Genomic DNA, 23,077 nt, shown 5'->3' on the forward strand with positions numbered 1-23,077 from the left:
TACTTAGCTTCCTTCTGTGGCTTCAGTGCCTGGCTTTGCTGTCCTCAGCGAACACCTGCGTTCATCCCAGTGCCAGATTTTCCTCCTAGCATTTGAACTGTGTGCTAAGTGACTTCAGTCCTGTCCGACTCTTTGCGACCCTGTGGACAGGCTCCTCTGTCCATGGGATTCTCCAGGCAAGCATACTGGAGTGGGTTGCCCTTCCGTCCTCCGGGATATCTTCTCAACCAATGGGTCGAACCCCTGTCTCTTACGTCTCCTGCATTGGCAGGCGGGTTCTTTAACACTAGTGTGCCACCTGGAAGCATTTGAATTACTGATCTCTTATTCTAAGTTGCTGATTTCTTATGTCTTCCTGTTAAAATGGGAAGCACCACATTCATTAGTTTATTGATTTCTCCTACCCTTTACTTTGCAACAAGCCTCCCTATCTCCTTTCCCCACTATCTTTACCTGACACTTGGGTGCCCCATCCGTAGCTCCTTGAAGCTCACCATTCCCTTTTATGCCAAGGGCTTTCTCCTCCACATCGATGACACTATGTGTTTGAGGGCTTTCCCTGGGCAGGCATGCTGGGGAGTCAGCATTCCTGCCCCCTCCCAGAAGCCGCCAACCCATGACTGACAGCAGATGATGGATTAACGCCCCAGCATCTGGGGCAGGTGCTGTATGTTTCCTGGGAGTCCCCTGCAGATTTAAAGCCCATAGTGATAATCTGCTTACTCACATGCCCACGTTGGCTTCCTGCCCTTCCATGTCTCTCTTCATTCTTTCCAGTATTTCTTGGATCCCAAACCTAGATTGTTGTTAAGTTGATCAGTCACTCAGTCATGCCCAACTCTTTGTGATCCCATGGACTGCAGCACTCCAGCAGGCTTCCCTCTCTTTCACTATCTCCTGGAGTTTGTTCAAGCTCATGTCCAGTGAGTCGATGATGCCATCCAACCATCTCATCCTCTGTTGCCCCCTTCTCCTGCCCTCAATCTTCCCCAGCATCAGGGTCTTTTCCAGTGAGTCAGCTCTTCAGATCAGGTAACCAAAGTATTGGAGCTTCAGCATGAGTCCTTCCAATGAATATTCAGGATTGATTTCCTTTAGGATGACTGGTTTGATCTCCTTACTGTCTAGGAGACTCTCAAGAGTCTTCTCCAGTACCACACTTAAAAAGCATCAATTCTTTATCACTCAGCCTTCTTTTTGGTCCAACACTTGCATCCATACATGGCTCCTGGAAAAACCATAGCTTTGACTATACAGACCTTTGTTTCTGCTTTTTAATATGCTGTCTAGGTTTGTCATTGATCTTCTAAGGAGCTAACATCTTTTAATTTAATTTAATTCTTTAATTAAACCTAGATAGAAGGCAGTTTGGGGGTCTTGGTAAATCATACCAGGCAGCCCTTGTCCAGCCCCTACTCAGAGATGGATGTTTTCACATAGGTGAAGATTGTCAGCAGCACTGAAAGGAAAAGGTCATGAAAGTAAAACATACAGATTTTTTGGAGAAAGGAGAGGAATAGAAGCAAAAAAGAGGCAGTTTAACTTTCTGCTTTGTCACCTCTTGACATGAGCTATTTAATCTTCATAGTGAACAACTTTGCAAAATGAACCTTTTTATTCCCTTTCCTGCTGATGAAAGTGAGCCCCGGGAGGATTGAGTAGCCCACTTAGGGTTTGCTGACATGGAGACAATGCAATCAAATTCCAGCCGGAGCTGTGGTCCTTCCTCAATCCAGCAGTTCTCACACTTGGCGGGGATGGGGGGCAGGCACCTGGTGTCAGGGTAGTCACTGCAGATCATAGTAAAAATCTCAACAGACTAGATTCAAAGTGGCTAAGTGTAATTTTTTTTTTTTTTGCCGAATAAAATGCTAGCATCTGATCTATATATGAGGGAGGCAGCAGAGGTTAGGGAGTTAAGAAGAATTAATGGAAGGAAAACTTTGTTCCAATTTGTGGAGCAGGAGTCCTGCTGGAGACCCTCTGCCCCCACTGACCTTGGCCCAGGAGCTTTGTGGTGTGATGGAGGCTCGTTGCCACACTGAGGAGCTGTTCTCTGGAACGTGTCCAGGGTCAGTGCAGATGGTATGCCTTCATCCCTCTACCCCTAGGCTTCAGAGCCTCAGTCCTTTGTTTGATTCTCTCGAGAGGGAGGGGCAGGTGTTCATGGAGCAGCTACATGTCCTTATTTTCCCAGGGAGCATCTTCCCTAAGCACTGTGCCAGTCCCTGGTGTAGCACAATACCCTGAGCCTTTCTCCAGCCCGTTGTGACCCTGGATTGAAATATCCTGTTTGTCTGTGTCTCTCAAGCGCTGAGAAGGCCATGCCTTGTTCATCTCTGTCTGTAGAACAGTCCTCGGCATATAGCACGTTAAGTAAATAAATGAATGCTTGCATGTATCGGACAGTGTGCTAGTTCCTTAGAATATGAAGATTGTTAAAAGAAAAATCAGGTTCTCCTTCTCAAGATCTCATGGCCTTGTAGGGCTTACACAGGTGAGAAAGAAATAACAAAACTGTGGTTAAAAAACTGGCCTGTTTTTGGTGATGTCCTGGGAGGCCGTCCATAGGAGTTGGGGCGTTAATGGCCCCTTGAGTAACAGCAGTTGGGGGCGGGCACAGCACATATGGAGGCATTGAGATATGACACAGAAAGACTCATTCTGAAAATTCCAAGTAGCTCCAAGTGGCTGGAACATATTTCTAGATAATGAATCTAGAAAACCAAGTGGGGCCTTGATAAGAAAGCTTTGAATTTCATGCTCAGCAGTATAGACTTTAGACGGAATATTCAAGGGACACCATTGAAGGGATCTAATTGAAGAATATTTTCAAAAGATTGCCCAGGAATAGGGGGGAAGAGTCCACAGAGCCTAAGACTGTTAGGTTTATCACTCACCTCCACGCTGTCTCCAGCTGTCCATCGTCTTTCCCCTGAGCATGTTGCAATGTTTGTGTTCAGTACATACTGACACCTTTTAAATGGGGTGTGTGTTCTGTATTTAGTTGCTCAGTCGTGTCCGACTCTTTGCGACCCCATGGACTGTAGCCCACCAGTTTCTTCTGTTCGTGGAGATTGTCCAGCCAAGAATACTGGAGTGGGTTGCCATGCCCTCCTCCAGGGGATCTTCCCAACCCAGGGATCGAGCCCAGGTCTTCTGCATTGCAGGTGGATTCTTTACCAGCTGAGCCACAAGGGAAGCCCAAGGATACTGTCAGAGCCACTGAACAAATAAGAGATACAGGGAGGCTTATTAATAAGGCATTGGCTTATGTAGTCCTGGAAGCTGAAGATTCCCATGTTCTTTGGTCCCAAAGACCCGAGATTCTGGAGAGTAGATCATGTTAGTTTCAGTCCAGCCTGAAGGCAGGAGGACACCCAGGTTCCAGCTCACAGATGGGAGAAAGAGCCTGGTCTCCCTTCATCCGCCTTTTATTCCAACCCGACTTTGGATTGGATGAGGCAGGCACACACTGGGGACCGCAACCTGCTTTTCTCAGTTAATCAATCAAATGTTAATCTCATCCCAGACATCCTCCCAAAGACAGCTGGTATAGTGTTTAACCAAATATCTGGGTACTCCTTAGCCCAGTTACTTGACACTAAAATTAGCTGTCATGGGGGAGAGAGGATAGTGTAGCATTGGTGTAGCAGGTGGGTTGGAGTTAGAGAGAGACCGAGAAGGCAAGTTACTGAACTCAGCTAACCACTCTAAATTCTGATCTAAAACACTCATTGTTTGGTGCCTGCTTGTTTCCTTCTAGGCCATGGTCATATTATCCTTGCCTTGTGGGTTATTCTATTCATATGTAAGCATGTAATACTTGTTGCATAGCAATTAGAGTTTGCTTTTATAAAAACTAAGAAAACTGGTTTTCCTGCATCCACCTTTTTCTCCCTCCAGTTTATACTGAACACACAGTCAGAGTGATCCTTTTAAAACCTACGTGAGATCCTGTCATTCCTGTGCTCAGAACTCTCCGGCAGCCCCTCATCACCTTCAGAGTCAGAGCCGGATGACCTGGCCCCCTCCCACTCCTCTGACCTCTTCCCCGCTCCCTGCAACTTGCTCACTGTGTTCTATGCTGGCCTCCTTGCTGTTCCTCAAAACAGACCTGCTGCTCCTGCACGTAGAACACACTCCAGGGACTCACAGGGCCAGCCTCTTCTCTCTGTTCAGCCTTTGCTCAATGATCACCAGCTCAGTAAGGCCCTCCCCATTGTTTTTATATCATTTTACACCACAAAGCACTGTTTGTAGTGGAACAGATATTAACATCTCCCAGAAGAATGTTCTTTAAACACCAGTTTGGGAAACAGTATGTTTATGAAATGGATGTAAGTGCACCAGATAACTTAAAAATATCTCTGAAAAATGGAACTGTTTTATACTTTAAGTAACTCAACTTTTCTTCAAGAATTTTTTCAATAAGAATGCAATACTTTTTTTACTATAAGAAAACACAGCAAATGTATTAGAAAGTTTGGAAGGGGGGGAACTCCAGCTCTAAAACTTGACAGTTATTAGAGGAACCACCATTGTGGTGAAATTCACATCACAATTACTCACTATTACAGAATTTTGTACTAGGCATTTATTTTGAAATGTGGAAGGAGATATTTTGATCAAATCTTTACTAATACAGACTTAGTCTCCTTAACTATGAATGACGAGTTTCAGTAGACTAACAAATAGAGTTGAGTCCAAATAGAATGAAAATAGTTGTTTTAATCAGAGAGCTGAATACAACTCTTATCATAATTTATTATTAACCCTAAACATATGAAAAATAGAACAAGGAGGTTAGTTGCTATTGATGGTTGAGGGTGTATGTGTGCGTATGCTGCGTGTTAAAACTTTCTAACTTTTTTCCTCATTTTCTTCATTTTTAATACATCAAAGTAAAAGCAATTTTAACATATCACTTAATTTTTTTAAATATTGAACAGTTTTTAACATGTCTTCTAATATCATGTGATTGTTTCCCCAATGGAACATAAGCTCCATGAAAAAGTGTTTTGTCTCATGTGTTACCTGCTTTCTCCCAACACCTTAACCCATCCCTGGCATCAAACTAAGCACTCAGGACATGTGTGTTGAATTAAGAGATGAGAACAGCCTTTCGGTATTGCACTTTTAGGTAAATGGACTTCTGAGCCCACCCTCTGTAAACTTGGAAGAAGAGGGAGGAAGATTGGTTTGCCTTTTAAATAAGGTCACTACTTGATAAATCCACCACTGAAGCCACTTCAAAGAGGAGTGAGGTGTTCCTTAGCAACCTAGAAGCATTGTGTATCTTAGACATTGTCATCCAAGATGTGAGAGGCCTGGAACTGGCTCTGAACCCCCATCAGTATGGTTCTGAGCCTGAGACTGGCTGGTGGGTGCTAAAGAGAAGAATATCATGAAAAGTATTCTTGATAATCTCTTTTCTCCTTTGCTGAGAAAGTATATAGTATCCACTTCAGGAAACATAGACCATGGGATTATGAGGATGAGGAATTCATTTAGCATTAAATTCACCTTTTTAAGCTACACGTTGTATATCTTTAAGTGCAGGAAAAAGCTCAGTACAGTTGATGGGGGAAAGAACAGTAAAAGGAAAACAATTCTTTTTTTTTTCCCTCCAAGGTGTTTCTTGGGACTCCCTTCCAGATGAGCTGCTCTTAGGAATCTTTTCCTGTCTGTGCCTCCCTGACCTCCTGAAAGCTTCCAGTGTTTGTAAGAGATGGTATCATCTAGCGTAAGTATTTTTCACCCCATTTAGTGTATGGAGAGGAGGGGAAAAGAAGGGTTTTTGTTCGTTGGAGTCTGCTGACACTGAAAACCAAGAATATAGTAGGACAGAGCACACTTGATATTTTCTTATTCTTTATAGTAATCAGTGTCTTATTTCACAGATAAGGGAGGAATCTACTGGAGTGGGGTGTGTGTGTATGCCAAGTTGTGTCTGACTCTTTGCAACCCCATGGACTGTAGCCCACCAGGCTCCTCTGTCCATGGAATTTTCCAGTGAGGAATAAAGGAGTGGGTTGTCATTTCCTCCTCTAGAGGGTCTTCCCAGCCCAGGGATCGAACGCACGACCCTGCATTGGCAGGCGGATTCTTTACCACTAGCACCACCTGGGAAGACAGCATCATCCCCTTTTATATATGGGGGGACTGGGACTCAGAACCTCACTCCGGTCCCATAAAGCCTAAGTAGCAGAGGCTGGTTCCCCACTTGGGTCCCACCCAGAGCCCCGAGTTCTCTTCCCACCACTCACACCACTCACCACTCACTGGGTGTATGAGAACCAGCTATGCCTTCATGCACCCCTGTCACTCCTGGTACACTGCCTGGCTCCATCTAACACGGGCTAATGTTAGTATCCAATAAACACGGGCTCTGCTGAATACAGGGAAAAGAAGTTTTCCAAATGGGGCAGGTCACTTCCGGTGGGTCACATGATGGCCACTGTGAGCATGAAATATAAAGATGCTCGAGTGGTGCCCAGCTAATTGTTCAGGTTTTGTTGGGTTTGGGGCCACGCTTTTCAGGTGTGAACAGTGAGCTGCACATGGGACATCTTGGTGAGCTGGGACGGGCTTTTCCATCTTCACCTTTTCTCCTGCTCATCAGCCTCTGCCAGCCTTTGCTCTGTGCTTAAGGCCATCTATCTGTCTTCTCCCCCGACACGTCTAGGACTCTCACTGTGATTATGCAGGAGCCCCTGCCCTTCCATTCACAGGTATGCTGGAAATAAGACACTCCAGGTATTTACAGGACTGGGCTACAGTCATCCCTTGGTTCCCACTGGGTATCGGTTCCGGACCCCCCTGTGGATGCCAAAATCTGCGGATTCTCAAGTCCCTTGTATAAAATGGGGTAGGACAGTCAGGCTCTGGATCCGCAGATCTGTGGGTGTGGAACCCGTGGATAAGGAGTGCTTGCTCAGTCGTGTCTGACTCTTTGCGACCCCATGGACTATAGCCCACCAGGCTCCTCTGTCCATGGAGTTCTCCAGGCAAGAATACTGGAGTGGGTTGCCATTTCTTCCTCCAGGGAATCTTCCCCACCCAGGGATTGAACCCACATCTTCTACATTGGCAGACGGATTCTTTATCATCTGTGCCACCTGGGAAGCCTTGTGGATAGGGAGGGCTGACTATGTTTGCTTAGAAGAGCCACAGAGAGGTCAGCACACCTGGAACGCCAGAGTAGATACATGGTGGTTGACTCACTTATCCCTGCTCAAGAACGCCATTTTCATTTTCTTTTGCCACCAGCTGTGTTCTCTGTGCAGCTCTGTTCATCTTCATCTCAGCTGTCATAAAAGTTATAACTGACATTCATTAAATACTTGTTATATGCCAGGCACAGCAGTCCTGTCTTCTTAAGAATAAAGGTTGACAATTTGTTTATGCAGAATTATTTCAAAGCTCCAGCCAGTGGTCTGCTTATCTCAATAGGATTAAAAAGTAAAATTCTTGTAAACATTTAAAATGTTCCCTCATGGGCTTGGTCTCATGTTTTGTTTTGTGTTAAATTGAATTAATCTATGGGTATTCAAACTTCTTTATGTGTTTTACTATATTTGTTACCATTTTTTGCTTTTGAAACACAAATCTAAACATTTTTACCTCTTTTCTTCACATTAGTTCATAGGTATACCTGTATTTCTCTGCATTTATTTTAAGCTTTTAAGGTTTTGTAAATGGAGCTGAACTATGACTTTTCCTAATGGATATTTGCTAAACATATCTCATAATAAAGTCATACAAACTTTCCTTCTTTTAGGTACATTTACATGTTTTTTAGGATAATTGTGGTAGCATGCTCGTCCTTCACAAAAATGGCAAGCAAGGTCATTGTGAACCTACCTACTTGTTCAGTAATCAACTGAGTGATTTGAGCAGTCTTAAAGTAATTGAATTGACTGCTGAAATGTTATTCTCCTGTTCCAGATCATTGCAGAGCTCATGATAGCTTTGAACTAGCTATGAAATCCATGTAAAGAGGAAGATGAAAGCTTATCCATAATGGGAAAAAGAAATATTCCGTAGTGCCTTAAAAATATAGGTAATTGTATAGTCAGAAACAAACATGCCTTTAGAATTTGCTTCAGGGCAATTGAGTGGCCGTGTCCTCTCGTTGGAAGCGGTGTCGAGGGTCTCCAGAAACTGGTGCCCTGAACTCACCAAACGAAGCACCTCTCTTCCAGGTTTGATGAGTCTCTCTGGCAGACTGTAGACCTTGCAGGCAGAAACCTCTACCCAGACGTGGTTGGTCGGCTCCTGTCCCGAGGGGTGGTTGCCTTCCGCTGTCCAAGATCGTTTATGGACCAACCGTTAGTTGAACACTTCAGGTAAGAAAGAAAAGTGCCCGGAAAATCTTGGGGAGGAAAAAGATCAAAGTGTCCTTTTTTCTCTTTCTCCTGCTATATGCCCTAGGACAGGTCATCTGTGCAGCGTGGGACATTAGTTGTGTATGTGTATGTTGCCACATACGTTAGTTGTGTGTGTGTATCTAGCGTGGGACATCTAGATTGTTTGTGTTGAAACACAGCACAGGTTTCAGTGACATCATTCCTGTGTTAGCCTAGGCCTGCTCTTGGGCTCTTCCCAGAGTCTAAGGGTGTCCTGAGTATCCTATGAGGCAGGAGCCAAGCAGAGCCCTCGCCGGCAGATGTCATGCAGCCAAGCTATTCCCCCAATGCCCATTTCTTCTTATTTTTTTAAAATGTATTTTTATTTGGAGGATAATTGCTTTACAATATTTTGATGGTTTCTGCCGTATAAGAACATGAATCAGCAATAAGTATACACATGTCCCCTCCCTTTTGAGCCTTCCTCCCATTCCCCCGTCCCATCCCACCCCTCTAGGTTGTCCCAGGGCACTGGGTTGAGCTCCCGTATTATACAGCAACTTCTCACTGGCTATCTGTTTACATATGGTGATGTATATATGGTTCAATGCTACTATCTCAATTCGTCCCACCCTCTCCATCCTCTGTATCCACAAATCTGTTCTCTGTGTCTGCATCGCTATTCCTGCCCTGCAAATAGATTCATCAGTGCCATTTTTCTAGATTCTGCACATATGTGTTAATAGATGATGTTTGTTTTCTCTTTCTGACTTACTTCACTCTGTATGACAGGCTTTAGGTTTATCCACCTCACTAGAACTGATCGGTTCCTTTTTAGGACCATTGTGTGTGTGTGCATATATATATGTATATATATATATATATATACCACAACTTCTTTATCCATTCATCTTTTGATGGACATTAGATTGTTTCCATGTTCAGGCTATTGTAAATAGTGCTGCAATGAATCTAGGGTACATGTGTCTTTTTGAATTATGATTTTCTCAGTAGTGGGATTGCTGGGCTATATGGTAGTTTTATTCCTAGTTTTTAAGGACTTTCCCTACTGTTCTCCACAGTGGCTTTCTCAACTTACATTCCCACCAACAGTGCAAGAGAGGACCCCTTTTTTCCACATCCTCTCCAGCATTTACTGTTTGTAGGTTTCTTGATGATGACAATTCTGACCGGTGTGAGATGATACCTCATTGTATTTTTGATTTACATTTCTCTACCCCCACTGCCTGTTTCTGATAAGGAAAAAATGTGAGGGGTCTTTTCAGACTTTGTCACTCTGGGTTTCTTATCCTATCACAGACCAGTTTATAGCCTGAAAAAGATGCTCTGTGTTGGTGTTTTTTAGACTTTCTGAAAATGTATTTCTTACTGATAGTTTTGCATTGTGGTTTCGTGTCATCTCATGCTAGAGTGGAGTAAATAGATACTGAACAGAAAAATAAGCTAAAGACGGCAGAGCTAGGATACAATATGCATCCCAACTCGAGGCCTTTTCACCTTGCTGTGGTCATATGACAACACTCCTCTCCCACGGGTGTTTTATGCTTCTCCTGCGGCACTTCCTTCTCAGTCTCCTTCAAGTGCATGCTTTGCTTTGTTACTCTGGGGTCTGTCCCTGGCTGCCTTCTCTCCCGACCCACACTCTGTCTTCAGACAAGCTATGTCTTGTACACCCCCATCTATGCCAAGACTTTCACATCCTCATCTTTAGGCCAACCCTCTCTTTCAAACAAACTCTTATTTCTAATTACCTAAAAACTACCACAGCTGAATTTCCTACAAGTACCTTAGCTTTAGCATGTCCATCCCAAGAACCTTGGTATTAACCTCCGTTTACAACTTGCCTTTCCACGGTCTTCCCCGGTTTGGCCATCCACCCACTCACCCTTGCCAGGAGTCATTATAGGTGTGACCTCCTTGTCACCCACATCCAACTCATTCTCCTGATGCTCATTAATTCATTTTCTAAGTTGGACTGTGCTGCCACAACGTCTGGACTTGGCCCCCAAAAAAAAAGCTTTTGAATTTTAAAAAAACAAAGGTGGCCAGTAACAGTTTATTTTATGACTACAACTATAGCTAATACTTGAAATGCGTGTTCAGGGTCTTGTTTGTGGTGGACTGCCCAGGTGGGGAGGAGAAGGGGTCAGATCTCATCTGGACATACTGGTGTAAGCCACCTTGTAGAGCCTCTTTTCATTCCCTCTGTGTTCAGCCCTTTTCGTCTACAGCATCTGGACCTTTCGAACTCTGTGATCGATGTGGCTACCCTGCACGGCCTTCTGTCTCACTGCTCCAAGTTGCAGAATCTCAGCCTGGAAGGCCTCCGACTTTCAGATCCCATTATCGAGTGAGTGGCACCTGGGAGCATGTTTCAAAGGCACTCGTTTTGTGTTTGTTGAGTTTCTTTCTCGAGTAGATGTGGGGTGTCCTGTCCACATGCAGGTGGACTCAGAAAATACCCAATACAGTGTTCCAGCCTCTGCAGAACCTTCCAGGAGGCTTGGTTCCTCCTTCAGGAGGTTTGGTTGCTCACCTAGACAACCAGAGTTTGTGTACTAACTCTCAATATGTTGCTGGGCCTCATGCTAGGTTCTAGACACGCAAGGAGGAATTGAGGCGTGACTTCCCCCTCATTCAAGGGAGAGACAGATAATTACAGTGCAGTGTGTTTGCTGGATGCGTTGGTGAATATGTGGCAACACAGAGGCCTAATTACATTTTGAGAAGGCAGCCATCTCGTCTCAGAGGAAGTGACTCTGAAGCTGAGTATTAAAAGTATGTGGGTAGGAGTTCTCCAGGTGATGTGGCAAAGGAAGCAGTCCGGCTGAAGCTGCCTTTGTGACTCTGAATTATGAAGTGGTCAGGAATTGATGGAGTGCGGGAGGGAGGTGACAGGTGAGGGTCGGCAGGGACCACATCTTGTGGGTGCCTGCCACGCTGGAAGAACTCTGGATTTTGTTGTGGGCTGTAAAGAGGGAAGCATGGTGAAGAGAAGCATGGTTCTGAGAATGGAACAAGCATGTTTAGAAAATTAACTCACTGGGCATCTCAGAAGATCGATTACGTATGAAAGAAACTATTCAGTAGATTAGTTAAGATGATGTTGTATCCACTCAGGTAAGACATTATGAAACTTGATGGGGAAAAGAAAAGAATAATGATAATATCTGCTTAATATTTGTTGAGCACATACCATGTGCCAGATACTAGGTTCTTTAAAGGTATTCTGAGTAAATCCTCATAGCAACCCCATGAAATATGTTCTTATTATTCCCCTTTTTACAGATGTGGAAACTAAGGAACAGAGAGGCTGAATAACTTGTCCACGGTCACACAGTAGCTAGGTAGCAAAACCAAGATTTGAACCTGGCCATATAGTATGATTCCAGAACTCTTGCTCTTAATCACTGTTTGGCTCACATGAGGCATTTGGGAATGGAGAAAAGAGGGCAATTTGAGAGACATTTAATTGAAGGAACCTGGTGACTTTATAAGTAGAAGTTTACTTACAATCTAATTACAATTGTGGGTAAAATAGAAATATGTTTAGGTCATTTGTGGGTTCTGTTTTTCAGTTTTAAAAGTACACTGGTAAGTGTTTGTTGTGTAGTTAATCTCTGTGCTGGGCACTGTGCTGAGGCCTTTATTACATTATATCACTTAATTTTAACACTACCAAGAAGATACTGATCTTGCCATTTCACAGATGAATAAACTAAGGCAAAGCATCCTACTTGGTGTCATCTAGATGGTAAGATGTGAATTTAAACTCACTTCTGACTCAAAGGCCTCTGTGCTTGTAACTGCCTCCCTTAGCTTCATTCTTGTTGATTGAATAAGAGGGTCTGGTTAGTATTGTTACAACTTTGTCCTCTTTTTCCAGTAATCTTGCTCAGAACACAAATTTACTGCGACTCAATCTTTCTGGGTGTTCTGGATTCTCTGAATCTGCCCTGAAGACTTTGCTGAGCAGCTGTTCCAGGTAGGAGAGATTTGAAATTTGATTATAGAACTGTGATTTCAAACATACAGTTATCTTTCACATCAGGATAGAATCAGGTAACATTTTTAAGCTATTCCTAACTCTCTGAGCTCTTGATTTGGAGAACTCAATACCCTTTATCCTTCAAACTTTCTGTCCAAACTCAGGAGCCAAATCGGTGAAGTTTGCAAAGATTACTTGTGTTGTGATCCCTTTTTTCCTCTGTAACTTATTAAAATAAGGAAAATGTGGTAATGTGTTTATCAACAGTATGTACAAAGAGTATCTGTTTATACCTAACTATACTGTCAGGCTTTTTTCCCCTGTAACATCTGTAGACCTAACTTAACAGTTTTGACTGTTTATTTGTCAAAAGTTTGTTATTGCAAAATACACCATGAATCTGGGTGATTCAATTAAAAACATCTTTTATACTAGGTATTAATGTCTATTGTCAGTATATAAAGGTTACAGAGTTACAGAAATTAATAAGCGAGGGGGGACGTGATTCACAGAATACCCAATACTGTGTGTCCTTTTTAATATTCCCTTGGTCTCTGGGCTAATGGCATGGTATTTATTTCTCTGTAATGATCTTATACAAAAGATTGCTTTTGTATAAGAACATTGCTGCTGCTGCTGCTAAGTAAGTCACTTCAGACGTGTCTGACTCTGTGCAACCTCATAGATGGCAGCCCGCCAGGCTCCCCCATCCCTGGGATTCTCCAGGCAAGAACACTGGAGTGGGCTGCCATTTCCTTCTCCAATGCATGAAAGTGAAAAGTGAAAGTGAAGTCTCTCAGTCGTGTCCGACCCTTAGCGACCCCATGGACTGCAGCCCACCAGGCTCCTCCGTCCATGGGATTTTCCCGGCAAGAGTACCGGAGTGGATTGCCATTGCCTTCTCTGATAAGAACGCTACCAATGAGATAAAATGGTAGCCCTACATTTTCTCAGCAATGCCAGGAATGGGATGTATAATTTAGTGGTTGGACTTTCTCTTTGAAGCCCTCATTTGCTTAGTTAGCAGAGGCCCAGTAAGATAAAGTGAATTTTTGTGATGTCGGCATCTCTTTATTAGGAATTCCTGGTACAACCTATCAGTTTTTTAAAACATCTCAAGCTCATATTGTTTTCCTACAACCCAAGTGGTTGAGAAAGAAAGCATAGAAGCTAGAATTTCTCCCAGTCCTGGAATGAGGTGAGCAGGAGAGGAGAGCACTTCTCTTCTCTTCCAGAAGAGGGCAGCATTCACTAAGCCCTTGGCTCATACACCCTGGCAACTTTCTGGAACAAACTAGACCGAGATGGAGAGCAGTTTCAGGTGAGCAAATGTAGCTGCTTAGAGAAGCTGAGTTCCTATGCAGAAAATGGTAAGGAATCAATGGCCCTGTATTTCCTTGGTTTGCAGCTTTAGGCAGGGTTTCATAGGAAATTCATTCTGGGTAATGGTTTCAGGCTTTCCTTGTCACCCCTCTTGTGTGCAGATTGGATGAACTGAACCTCTCTTGGTGCTATGATTTCACTGAGAAGCATGTACAGGTGGCTGTTGCACATGTATCAGAGACCATCACCCAGCTGAATCTCAGCGGGTACCGAAAGAACCTGCAGAGATCAGGTAAGACCCTCAGTGCTGTTGGGCCCTTAACAACAGCAACCCCACCAATAACAGCAGGTTTGATTTCTTGAGTATCTCCTAGGCATGATCCTCCACACACTGTCTCATTTAATGCAGTGTGTGTGTTCCTATTCCTATTTTTCAGATGACATAACAGCTAGCTGATCAAAAGGGTCAGGTAAATGCAGACAGCTAGTGGATTAGTGGCAGGTTTGAATCCAGAATCCATGAGTGAAAACCTAGCTAGTGGGTTACTGGCAGGGTTTGAATCCAGAATCCATGAGTGAAAACCTTTATGCTTTAAAAGGATTTATGTTTAAGTAGAAGAGCTTCTTTTATTTAACTAAATTATTTAGGTAAAACCCAACATAAAAATTGAGGGATGTAGTGTTTGATTAGTATAAGCAGTGATTCTCAACTGGGGACAGTTTTGCCTGCAAGAGGACATTTGGCGAGATCTGAGGCATTTTTGATAGTCACAGCTGTGGCATTGCTGGCATCTACCCACTGGCATCTAGTGGGTAGAAGCCAGGAATGCTGGTGAACAACGCACAGGGCAGTAGAATAACACACAAAAAAGAATCTGGTCCTAAATGTCAGTAGTGCCAAGGTTGAAAAACCCTGTAATAAACCCTCTAAGTTTTCATATTTATAACTTTTTTCAATCTAAAAGGACAGTGGGGTTTTTTAGGTGAACACAGGCATTTAAAATCAGGGGTGATATGTGACAATTAAAGTCTTTATAAACCTGAACATTCAGTTATGTGTACTTTGTTTTATTTTCTAATATTGACGAAATCTTGATTTGCAAAGATAAGGACAAATGGTAAGGGTTTTCTTTATTATTGTTAAAGTATATTTGATGTACAGTCATATATGTTACAGGTGTACAAGAGTGATTTACAATTTTTAAAGGTTATACTCCTCTTAAAGTTATTATAAAATATTGGTTGTATGCCTCATATTGTACAATCCTTGTAGCTTATTTTATACTTAGTAGTTTGTATCTCTTAATCACCTTCCCCTCTATTGCCTTAATCTCTCTCCTGTTCCTTCTCCCCACTGATAACCACTAGTTTGTTCTCTGTATCTATGAATCTGCTTATTTTTTGTTATATCCATTAGTTTGCCTGCAATGCAGGAAACCTGGGTTTGAATCCTGGATCGGAAAGATCCCCTAGAGAAGGAAATGGCAACCATTCCAGTATTCTTGGCTGTAGAATCCCATGAACAGAGGAGCCTGGCAGGCTACAGTTCATGGGGTCGCAAGAGTCGGACACAACTTGGCGACTAAACCACAGCCACGCATTAGTTTGTTGTAGTTTTTAGAGTCCCTAAATAAGTGATATCATATAGTAGTTGTTTTTCTCTCTTTTTTTAATGTTTATTTTTGTTTATTTATTTGGCTGGACCAGGTCTTAGTTGCAGCATGCAGTGTGCTAACTCTTACTTGTGGCATGTGGAATCTAGTTCCCTGACCAGGGATCAAACCCAAGCCACCTGCATTGGGAGCATGGAGTCATAGCCACTGGCCACCAGGGAAGTCCCCTGACTTATTTCACTTAGCGTTTTAATAGCTTGCCCTCGTGGCCTCAGGCTGGCCTACACAAAGCCTCGTTAAGCCTGTGCACACCTCGGCCCTAACCTCGTGCCTTGATGGTGGTGTGAGCCCCTCTAAGTGTTTTTCTTATAACGTTTAACATACTCTAAATACTCATGAGCCAAATATTTGCAGAGTGTATCTTCTTAAAATCTAAGCAGTATTTGAAAAGCACTCCTCCAGGACATGACCTGTCCTCTGTGAGTCACATATTCGAGGCTGTAGAAGATAGGAGCGGATTCTCCTAGATGGTCAGAGGTTGGAATCCTCTGCAGGTACTTGAGCCTAGATAACAAAATGAAGGCTTTCTCTAGAGATCTGTAAAAGCAGCAGTAGTGTCTTTCTTAACCACTCCCCTCCACACACAGTATTTCTATTCTGCATTTTTTCCCTTTAAACACAATTTTAAATCTGTTTGGGAGGGAGGTTCAAGAGGAAGGGGACATATATATACCTATGGCTGATTCATGTTGATGTATGGCAGAAACCAACACAATATTGTAAATGTTATCCTCTAATTAAAAATAAAAATTAAAAAATATCTAGTTATAGTATTACATAGTCATTCTCAAATATACCTGTAACATGTAAAAACACAAAAATCAATAATCCTACTAACATTTTGCTAGTCTTTTTTCCTGTTAAAAAGTGGCTTTTTTAAAAAAAACATGGGACATAGTGTATGGAATACTTTATGGTATGGTTTTATTTCAAGTAACCCTGTTTCAGTAGCTACACCACACGTCATTTTCAGTGGCTATGTGATATTCCATCAGATATATTTGGAGTAATTTATTGATTCATTCACAACTTACTCAGTTGATCTCCTTGTAACGAATGTTTAGAATCTGTACAGTTTCTCCCTTTTATAAACAACTGTCTTATGGACAGAAGCAAACTGTTGAGTGCATTTCTAAGTGGAGTTGCCAGGCCAAGGATTAGGCTTCATTATCAAGCTTTGGATAGTTCTTGCCAAGTTGCCTCCCAAGGACTTTAACTTTCCACCAGGGAGCATCCTCTTCACATTGAATCCCACCCGTGGTTCTTCCCTCTTCATTCCCTAGAGAAGACAGTGCCTTGTGTACACTTCTGCCCATACCTGAACTTCCCACTTCTTTATTCAGAGTTTTTCTGTAATGAACTGAGGTTCTGTGTGTAAGGTCGAGAAACTCAGCTGTAGGCAAACTACTGTAAATTGTTTCCACGTTTGGCTTAAAACTCTTTTCTGAGTTCCTCTGAAAAAGAACCAATCACCTTTCTACTAAGTTTTGGCAAGAATGATAGGTGGTAAAATCCCACTTGCTGGACACATTCAGGGCGAGGATAGGACGCAGAGTAGGAGGTGAAGTGTTAGTTTCCTTAAGTGTACAATGGGAATTCAAGGCGTTTTAAATGGATATCTTTTTAACAACGGCACACGCTCTTTCACTGTGTAGAAGACAATACAAATTTTGTGTTTTACCTCCAAGACCAGGGGCAGACCATGTGGATTCAAGCTCTGTCATTCACTGGGTAGCTTGAGCAATTTGCTTAACCTTGCTATTCCTCCATTTCTCAATAAAATGGAGTTAATAGTAGTACCTTACCTCTTAGCATTAGAGTAAGCAATAAATGGTGTGATAGATGTACAAGACATTTAGTCATTCTCGGCACGTAGTGAGAGCTCAGTAATTGTTGGCTCTGGGTGTTTATATTCCTCACCCATCACTACCTCTCTGTGGAACAGTGGATGAGCACGGGATGAGGTTTGGAGGACCTAGCTTTGGGTCTTAGATTTACTTGGACTTCTCTAGCGAAAAATGTCTCTCTTCTAAAATGACAAGTTATATTAGCTAGTTTCTAAGATCCCTTCTAACTCAAGTGAAATGAAGGAGACGGTGAAGAGGAATCTTGGCAGTCTGGTTCCTAACTCTCGCCTAAGTCTTGGCAATCTGGTTCCTAACTCTACCCACCAAAGAAAGACGGGACTTAAACAAGGGCTGGAGACAGAAACTAACCAGTTTCATCCCCCAAGGTTTAATTCTTTCCCAGGTGGTGGCAAAGGAAGATTGTATCTGATTGTGGATTTTGTGGTTGGCTAGCAAAATGATGGGTCACTCAAAATTACGTTGTGCAGTTCATTTTTTAGTGACCCATGAGACAAATATCTGTTGAGCCCCTATAATGCACAAAACCCAGTTCTAAACTTGGGACATGTGGCCTTGAACAAAACAGAGAAAGTCACCCTTGTGAAGCTTCCATTCTGGTGGGGAATCCAGACAATCAACAAGGAAGTAAATGTGATGAAGGGAAGTGAAAACACAAGGAGGAAAAGTTTAAAGCAGGGTACTTAGGTAGAGTGTAGCAGGAAGGGGGCTGTTTTCAGATGGAATGGCCAAAGAGAAGAGCCCCCTGAGGAAGTGAGATTTAACCATAGACCTGAAGGAGTGATATGTAGATACGTAAGGAAAGAACTTTCTAGAACTAAGGACCAACAAGTGCCTTTAGAGGAAAGCCACATATGCTACTTTATAATCAGAAAATGAATCAATAAATGTTATTTTTTAAAATAGACAAACTTTATTAATGTTTGGGATTTTTGTTTCCTCTCAGTATGGAAGCCAGTGTGGGAGAGGGAGCGAGGAGCCCAGTGTGAGGAGATGAGATAGCCGGGGGCTTTCTCGGCCAAGGCAGAAGCTCTGTTTCCCTTGTTTTCCTGGGTAAGATGGGAAGCCATTGAGGTATCTCAAACAGGAATGAAATGATCCGACTTACCTTTGAAAAGTCCCCTTGCGGAGCTATGCTGGGGAAAGGCCACTGGAGACTTAGTGGTCACATTTGAGGAAGTAAGAAGTGATTGATTTCAGACGCATCTTGAAAGCTAACCCAACAGGACTGGGTAACAGATGGGGTGTGGGATGTGAGGAAACAGCTTGAGTACAACTTCGAGGGTTTTGGCCCCAGCGATCGATGAAGTTCGCACTTACTAAGACGGGGAAAGACTTTGGGGGAAGGAGCAGATTGAGGGGAGAAATCAAGCATTTGGTTTAGGCATAAATGTGAGATGCTCATCACATAGCCCAGTGAGTGTGTTGAGGAGGCAGGATTTAGACAAGGGGATGCGGCTGGAGATGTAGCTGTGAGAAGGAAAAAGAAACCCTCAAACATTAATCTAGATTTGCCTATTTTTTAAAGTAAATAACACTCACAGATATGTTTTCTGATTGCGAAGTATCATATGGGACTTTGTTCCAAATTCTGAAAAGGTATTTGTGATCCCACCGCCCTTGGTAACTGCACTTAACATTTGGATGTATTTTCTTCCAGCCTTCCAACCCCCAACCCTCTTTCTTTCTATGTGTAAGTTTGTGTGTAAATATATATGTTTGTGTGTTTAAATTGAGATTATCATGCATTTATATATATTTTGTTTTCAGTATACAGTGTATCCTGAGTTATTTTTTCACTTTGTAAAATGTTATTAAATAGCTTTTTAATGGCTATTATCAGCATTGTGTTCCACAGAATGGATGAAGGTTGACCTATTAAACTAATAAGGGAAAGGGGCTTTTACATCTGTCACTATAGTGAATATCATAGTGCATATAAGCATGCGTGCTAAGTTGCTTCATTCATGTCTGACTCTTTGCGACCCTATGGACTGTAGGGTCCTTGGGATTCTCCAGGCAAGAATACTGGGGTGCGTTGCTTTGCCCTCCTCCAGGGGATCTTCCCAACCCAGGGATCGACTTGTGTTTCTTGTCTCCTGCATTGGCAGGCAGGTTCTTTACCACTGGTGTCACCTGCGATCTCTAATTACTTTTCTAAAAGTGGAATTACTGAGCCAAAGAGCAAAGTGTGTTATGCCCTGAAAGCTTTTTTTTTTTTTTAAAAGAAAGATCAGTTCACCTTCAAAAAATGAGGTCTTCTGAAAGGCTGCATAAAATTAAATACCCACTTTTAGTGTAGGGGCACCTGCTTTATGATATTTCATCAGTTCTGGGTATTGTAATAGGATTTGTTTTTCATGTGATAGCACCAAAACAAATATTTTATTTTGCATTTCTTGCTCCGTTTTTATTATTGTCTCTATTTTATGCAGTATCGTTCTATTTTGTTATACGCTTAATGTACTATTTTTTTATACTGTTAATATAATAAGAACATTAGCTCTACTGGAAACATTTATTCCCACTTTTATGATACCACTTTATTTCTGTTTGTGTTCTGTTTTGTTTTAACATGTTAGAGTTTTTAAAGATTTTTGTTGTAAATTATCATTGTCTCCTTTTTGTTTTCTTTTATGTTTAGAAACTCCTCATTGATATGAAGATTCAATGAATAATTATTCATTTTTGCATTTGTAAGTTTTTAATAACATGTGGAATTAATTTGGATATATTATTTGAGTCGAAGTAAATTTTCTCTAGTTGTAGTAGCCATATTATTTTTTAATAATCCATGATTTTCCTCCACTGGTTTGGAGTGCTACTTTTTGATATTTGTTTATATAGTGCGCTGTTTGATTTTGCTTTTTGCTATTGTGAATAGGACTTCCCCCCCGCCCCCCCCGCCTTTCCATCCAGTGACTGCTGGCACATAGATAAGCTATGGAGTTTCTTATCCAGTCATTTTACACAATTAGTTCTCTTACTATTTCTAGTCATTTTTCAGATGATTTCTTGTGTTTCCTGGGTAGAAAGTCTTACATGGCAAGATGATGATTTTTTTTTTTCTAATATTGAATGACTCTAATTGCACTACTATGAACTTCCAGCACAATATGAAATGTATGGACAGCAAGTATCCTTGTGTGATTCCTCATTTGATGGTGACCATCTTTTTTTTTTTTTTGTCCGCTAGATGTCTCTACCTTAGTTGGAAGATGTCGCAATCTTGTCCACCTAGACTTAAGGTATGTTTTTATTTATTTTAAAACAAAAAAAATTTTAATGAAAATTCATGATTTTTTATTGAATGAGGAAAGAGTCTTAATATGTTGAATTGAAGGAACTGAATGATAAGCTGTTCCTATCTTCTTCATCTGGGATTGATGGATAGCTTTTTAATTTTTTCTTCTGTTACAGCGATAGTGTCATGCTGAAAAATGACTGCTTTCCAGAATTTTACCAACTCAACTACCTCCAACACCTTTCACTCAGTCGGTGCTATGACATAATACCTGAAACCTTACTGTGAGTACTCTTTTCTTTTTTTTTCCAAATTCAGCAGCCTCTGGTCTTAGTTGCAGCATTGATCTTACTTTCAGCATGCAGGATCTTTCATTGTGGTGCGCGGATTGAGGGTGGGCTTCAGAAGTTGCCTCGAAAGGTTGGTTGACCCCGAGGCGTGTGCAACCTTAGTTCTCCGACCAGGGTTTGAACCTGTGTCTCCTGCATTGCAAGGCGGATTCTTAACCACTGGCCCACCAGGGAAGTCCCAGTACTCTTGTTTCTTAAAATGAACAGAGGGCAGGGGCCAGAAGAGATGTCACTTGGTGTTAAAATCCATTAACAGCAGATGTTTAAAGCTTAAACATCAAATTAATGTATCACAAACTAGTTAGGAAGGACTAGCAAAATAGAACAACCAAGGCAAAATGTTTGGCTTAAAACATCTGGTAAAGTTGAGTTGATTGAGGTAGTTCACTAAACATTTATTTGCCTGTGAACTGGTCTAAATATTAGAATACTGTACTAGTACTTGCAGAGAACTTACAAAAGCAGAAGACCGCCTTTAGTCCCAGGAAGCTCAAAGTATAATGGGAGGAGGGAGACCATGTGTCTATGTGTTTCTGAAATTTTTCAGTCAACTAGTTAAGTCCAAAAACCTTTATCTGAGCTTAGAGGAAAAGTTCTACAATCTTCTAGTGGTGTCTGTCCCAGATGGCCAAGGAATGGGGAAAAATAAAAATATTTAAGTAGTAAATATTGTAAGAGTGGTGGTCTCTTTGAGAAGAAGGGAGATTAAGATCCAAAAGAGTGAAGTAACTTACCCAAAGCTGAAAATAGTGAGTTACTGACTGAACTGGATGTACTTCCCAGGTTTCCTGGACACGTGCAGAATAGTCCATCTAATCTGGTAGCTCTTTTAGGGGTTGATTTTGTACTGCTCAGCAACTTCCACAAAATCAAAGCAATGCTAACAAAAGAGGAACTGGATCCATCCTGCTTTCAAGAAGTGCCATACCTAAGTCATCCTGGGAATATCATCTCTTTAGCTTTAAGAAGTTTTCCTATATCTCAAAGGGTTGCAGAGTTCTTCCTTGTGTAAAATATAAGAATATAGCAATTTTATTAAAAACCACAAGAAGTCAGTATCTTGGATTTGGCCTGGTGCCCTTCTTCCTCATCCCCTAAATGAGGCTGCTGACCTTGTTTAAGCTCATTATCCACATGAAGGTAATCAAGCTGATTCCTACCAAAGAAAGGTGGTGAATTTGAGCACAGAATTTATGTAGTCCTCAAATTACTAGTTTGGGTCTTGTAAGTTAGTTTCAAGCATTAATGAATATAGACAACGAACTTAAGGGTGCCTGGGGTAAGGAATAGTTAGGGACTTTGGGAAGGTCATGTGCACACTGCTATGTTTAAAATGAATAACCAGTAAGGACCTTTTGTATAGCACGTGGAACTCTGCTCATTGTTATCTGCCAGGCTGGATGGCAGGAGGGTTTCGGGGAGAATGGATACATATATATGTGTGGCTGAGTCCCTTTGCTGTTCTCCTGAAACAATTATACCACAATATTGTTAATCAGCTATACCCCAATACAAAATAAAAAGTTTAAGGTTTGGAACAAAAAAGAAAAAAAGAATTAATGATTATAGTGGCACTATTTACGGTAGCCAGGACATGGAAGCGACTTAAATGTCCATCAGCAGATGAGGATAAAGAAGATGTGGTACATATATACAATGGAATATTACTCAGCCATGAAAAAGAATGAAATCATGCCATTTGCAGCAATATGGACAGACATAGAGATTATCATACTAAGTAAAGTAAATCAGACAAAGAAAGACAAATATCATATCACATGTATGTAGGATCTAAAAAAACAATACAACTGAACTTATCTGCAGAATAGGAACAGACTCACAGACATTGAAAACAAGCTTATGGCTATCAAAGGGGAAAGGATGGAGGGAGAGGGATAAAATAGGAGTTTGAGATTAACAGATATACACTACTGTATATAAAATAAATCAACAACAAGGACTTACTGTATAGCACAGGGAACTATATTCAGTTTCTTATAACCTGTAATGGAAAAGAATCTGAAAATGAAATATGTGTGTGTGTGTGTGTGTGTACATACACATGTATATATTGCTGAATCAGTTTGCTGTACACCAAAAACTAACATTAAAAATCAACTATATTGCAATTTAAAGAAAAAGAATTAAAATGAATGAATAAATCAGACACTTCAGCTACATAGAGTTAACTCATAGAATTAGGGAATCCAGTAATTACATTTTTAATAAAGCACTGTAATTAATCCTTAGGACTCTGGGTCT

The 23,077-nt window shown here is 41.6% G+C and overlaps 1 protein-coding gene across 4 annotated transcripts in view; it reads left to right on the top strand.

Annotated features, from left to right (window-relative positions):
- SKP2 (S-phase kinase associated protein 2) overlaps positions 1-23,077 on the top strand; it is a 36,751-nt gene that overhangs the window by 7,586 nt on the left and 6,088 nt on the right. For 3 of the 4 annotated variants that reach the window (XM_065905238.1, XM_065905241.1, XM_065905239.1), the window contains 7 exons: positions 5,635-5,746; positions 8,208-8,351; positions 10,588-10,722; positions 12,259-12,357; positions 13,845-13,975; positions 20,418-20,469; positions 20,642-20,749. In XM_065905238.1, the coding sequence (XP_065761310.1) occupies positions 5,635-5,746; positions 8,208-8,351; positions 10,588-10,722; positions 12,259-12,357; positions 13,845-13,975; positions 20,418-20,469; positions 20,642-20,749 (781 nt within the window). Of the gene's footprint in view, positions 1-5,634; positions 5,747-7,871; positions 8,066-8,207; positions 8,352-10,587; positions 10,723-12,258; positions 12,358-13,844; positions 13,976-20,417; positions 20,470-20,641; positions 20,750-23,077 lie in introns of those variants that run through there. The other variant, XM_065905240.1, reaches the window with a different exon arrangement.

This window comes from Muntiacus reevesi, chromosome 14 (genome assembly GCF_963930625.1).
Source record: "Muntiacus reevesi chromosome 14, mMunRee1.1, whole genome shotgun sequence".
Classification (NCBI taxonomy): domain Eukaryota; kingdom Metazoa; phylum Chordata; class Mammalia; order Artiodactyla; family Cervidae; genus Muntiacus; species Muntiacus reevesi.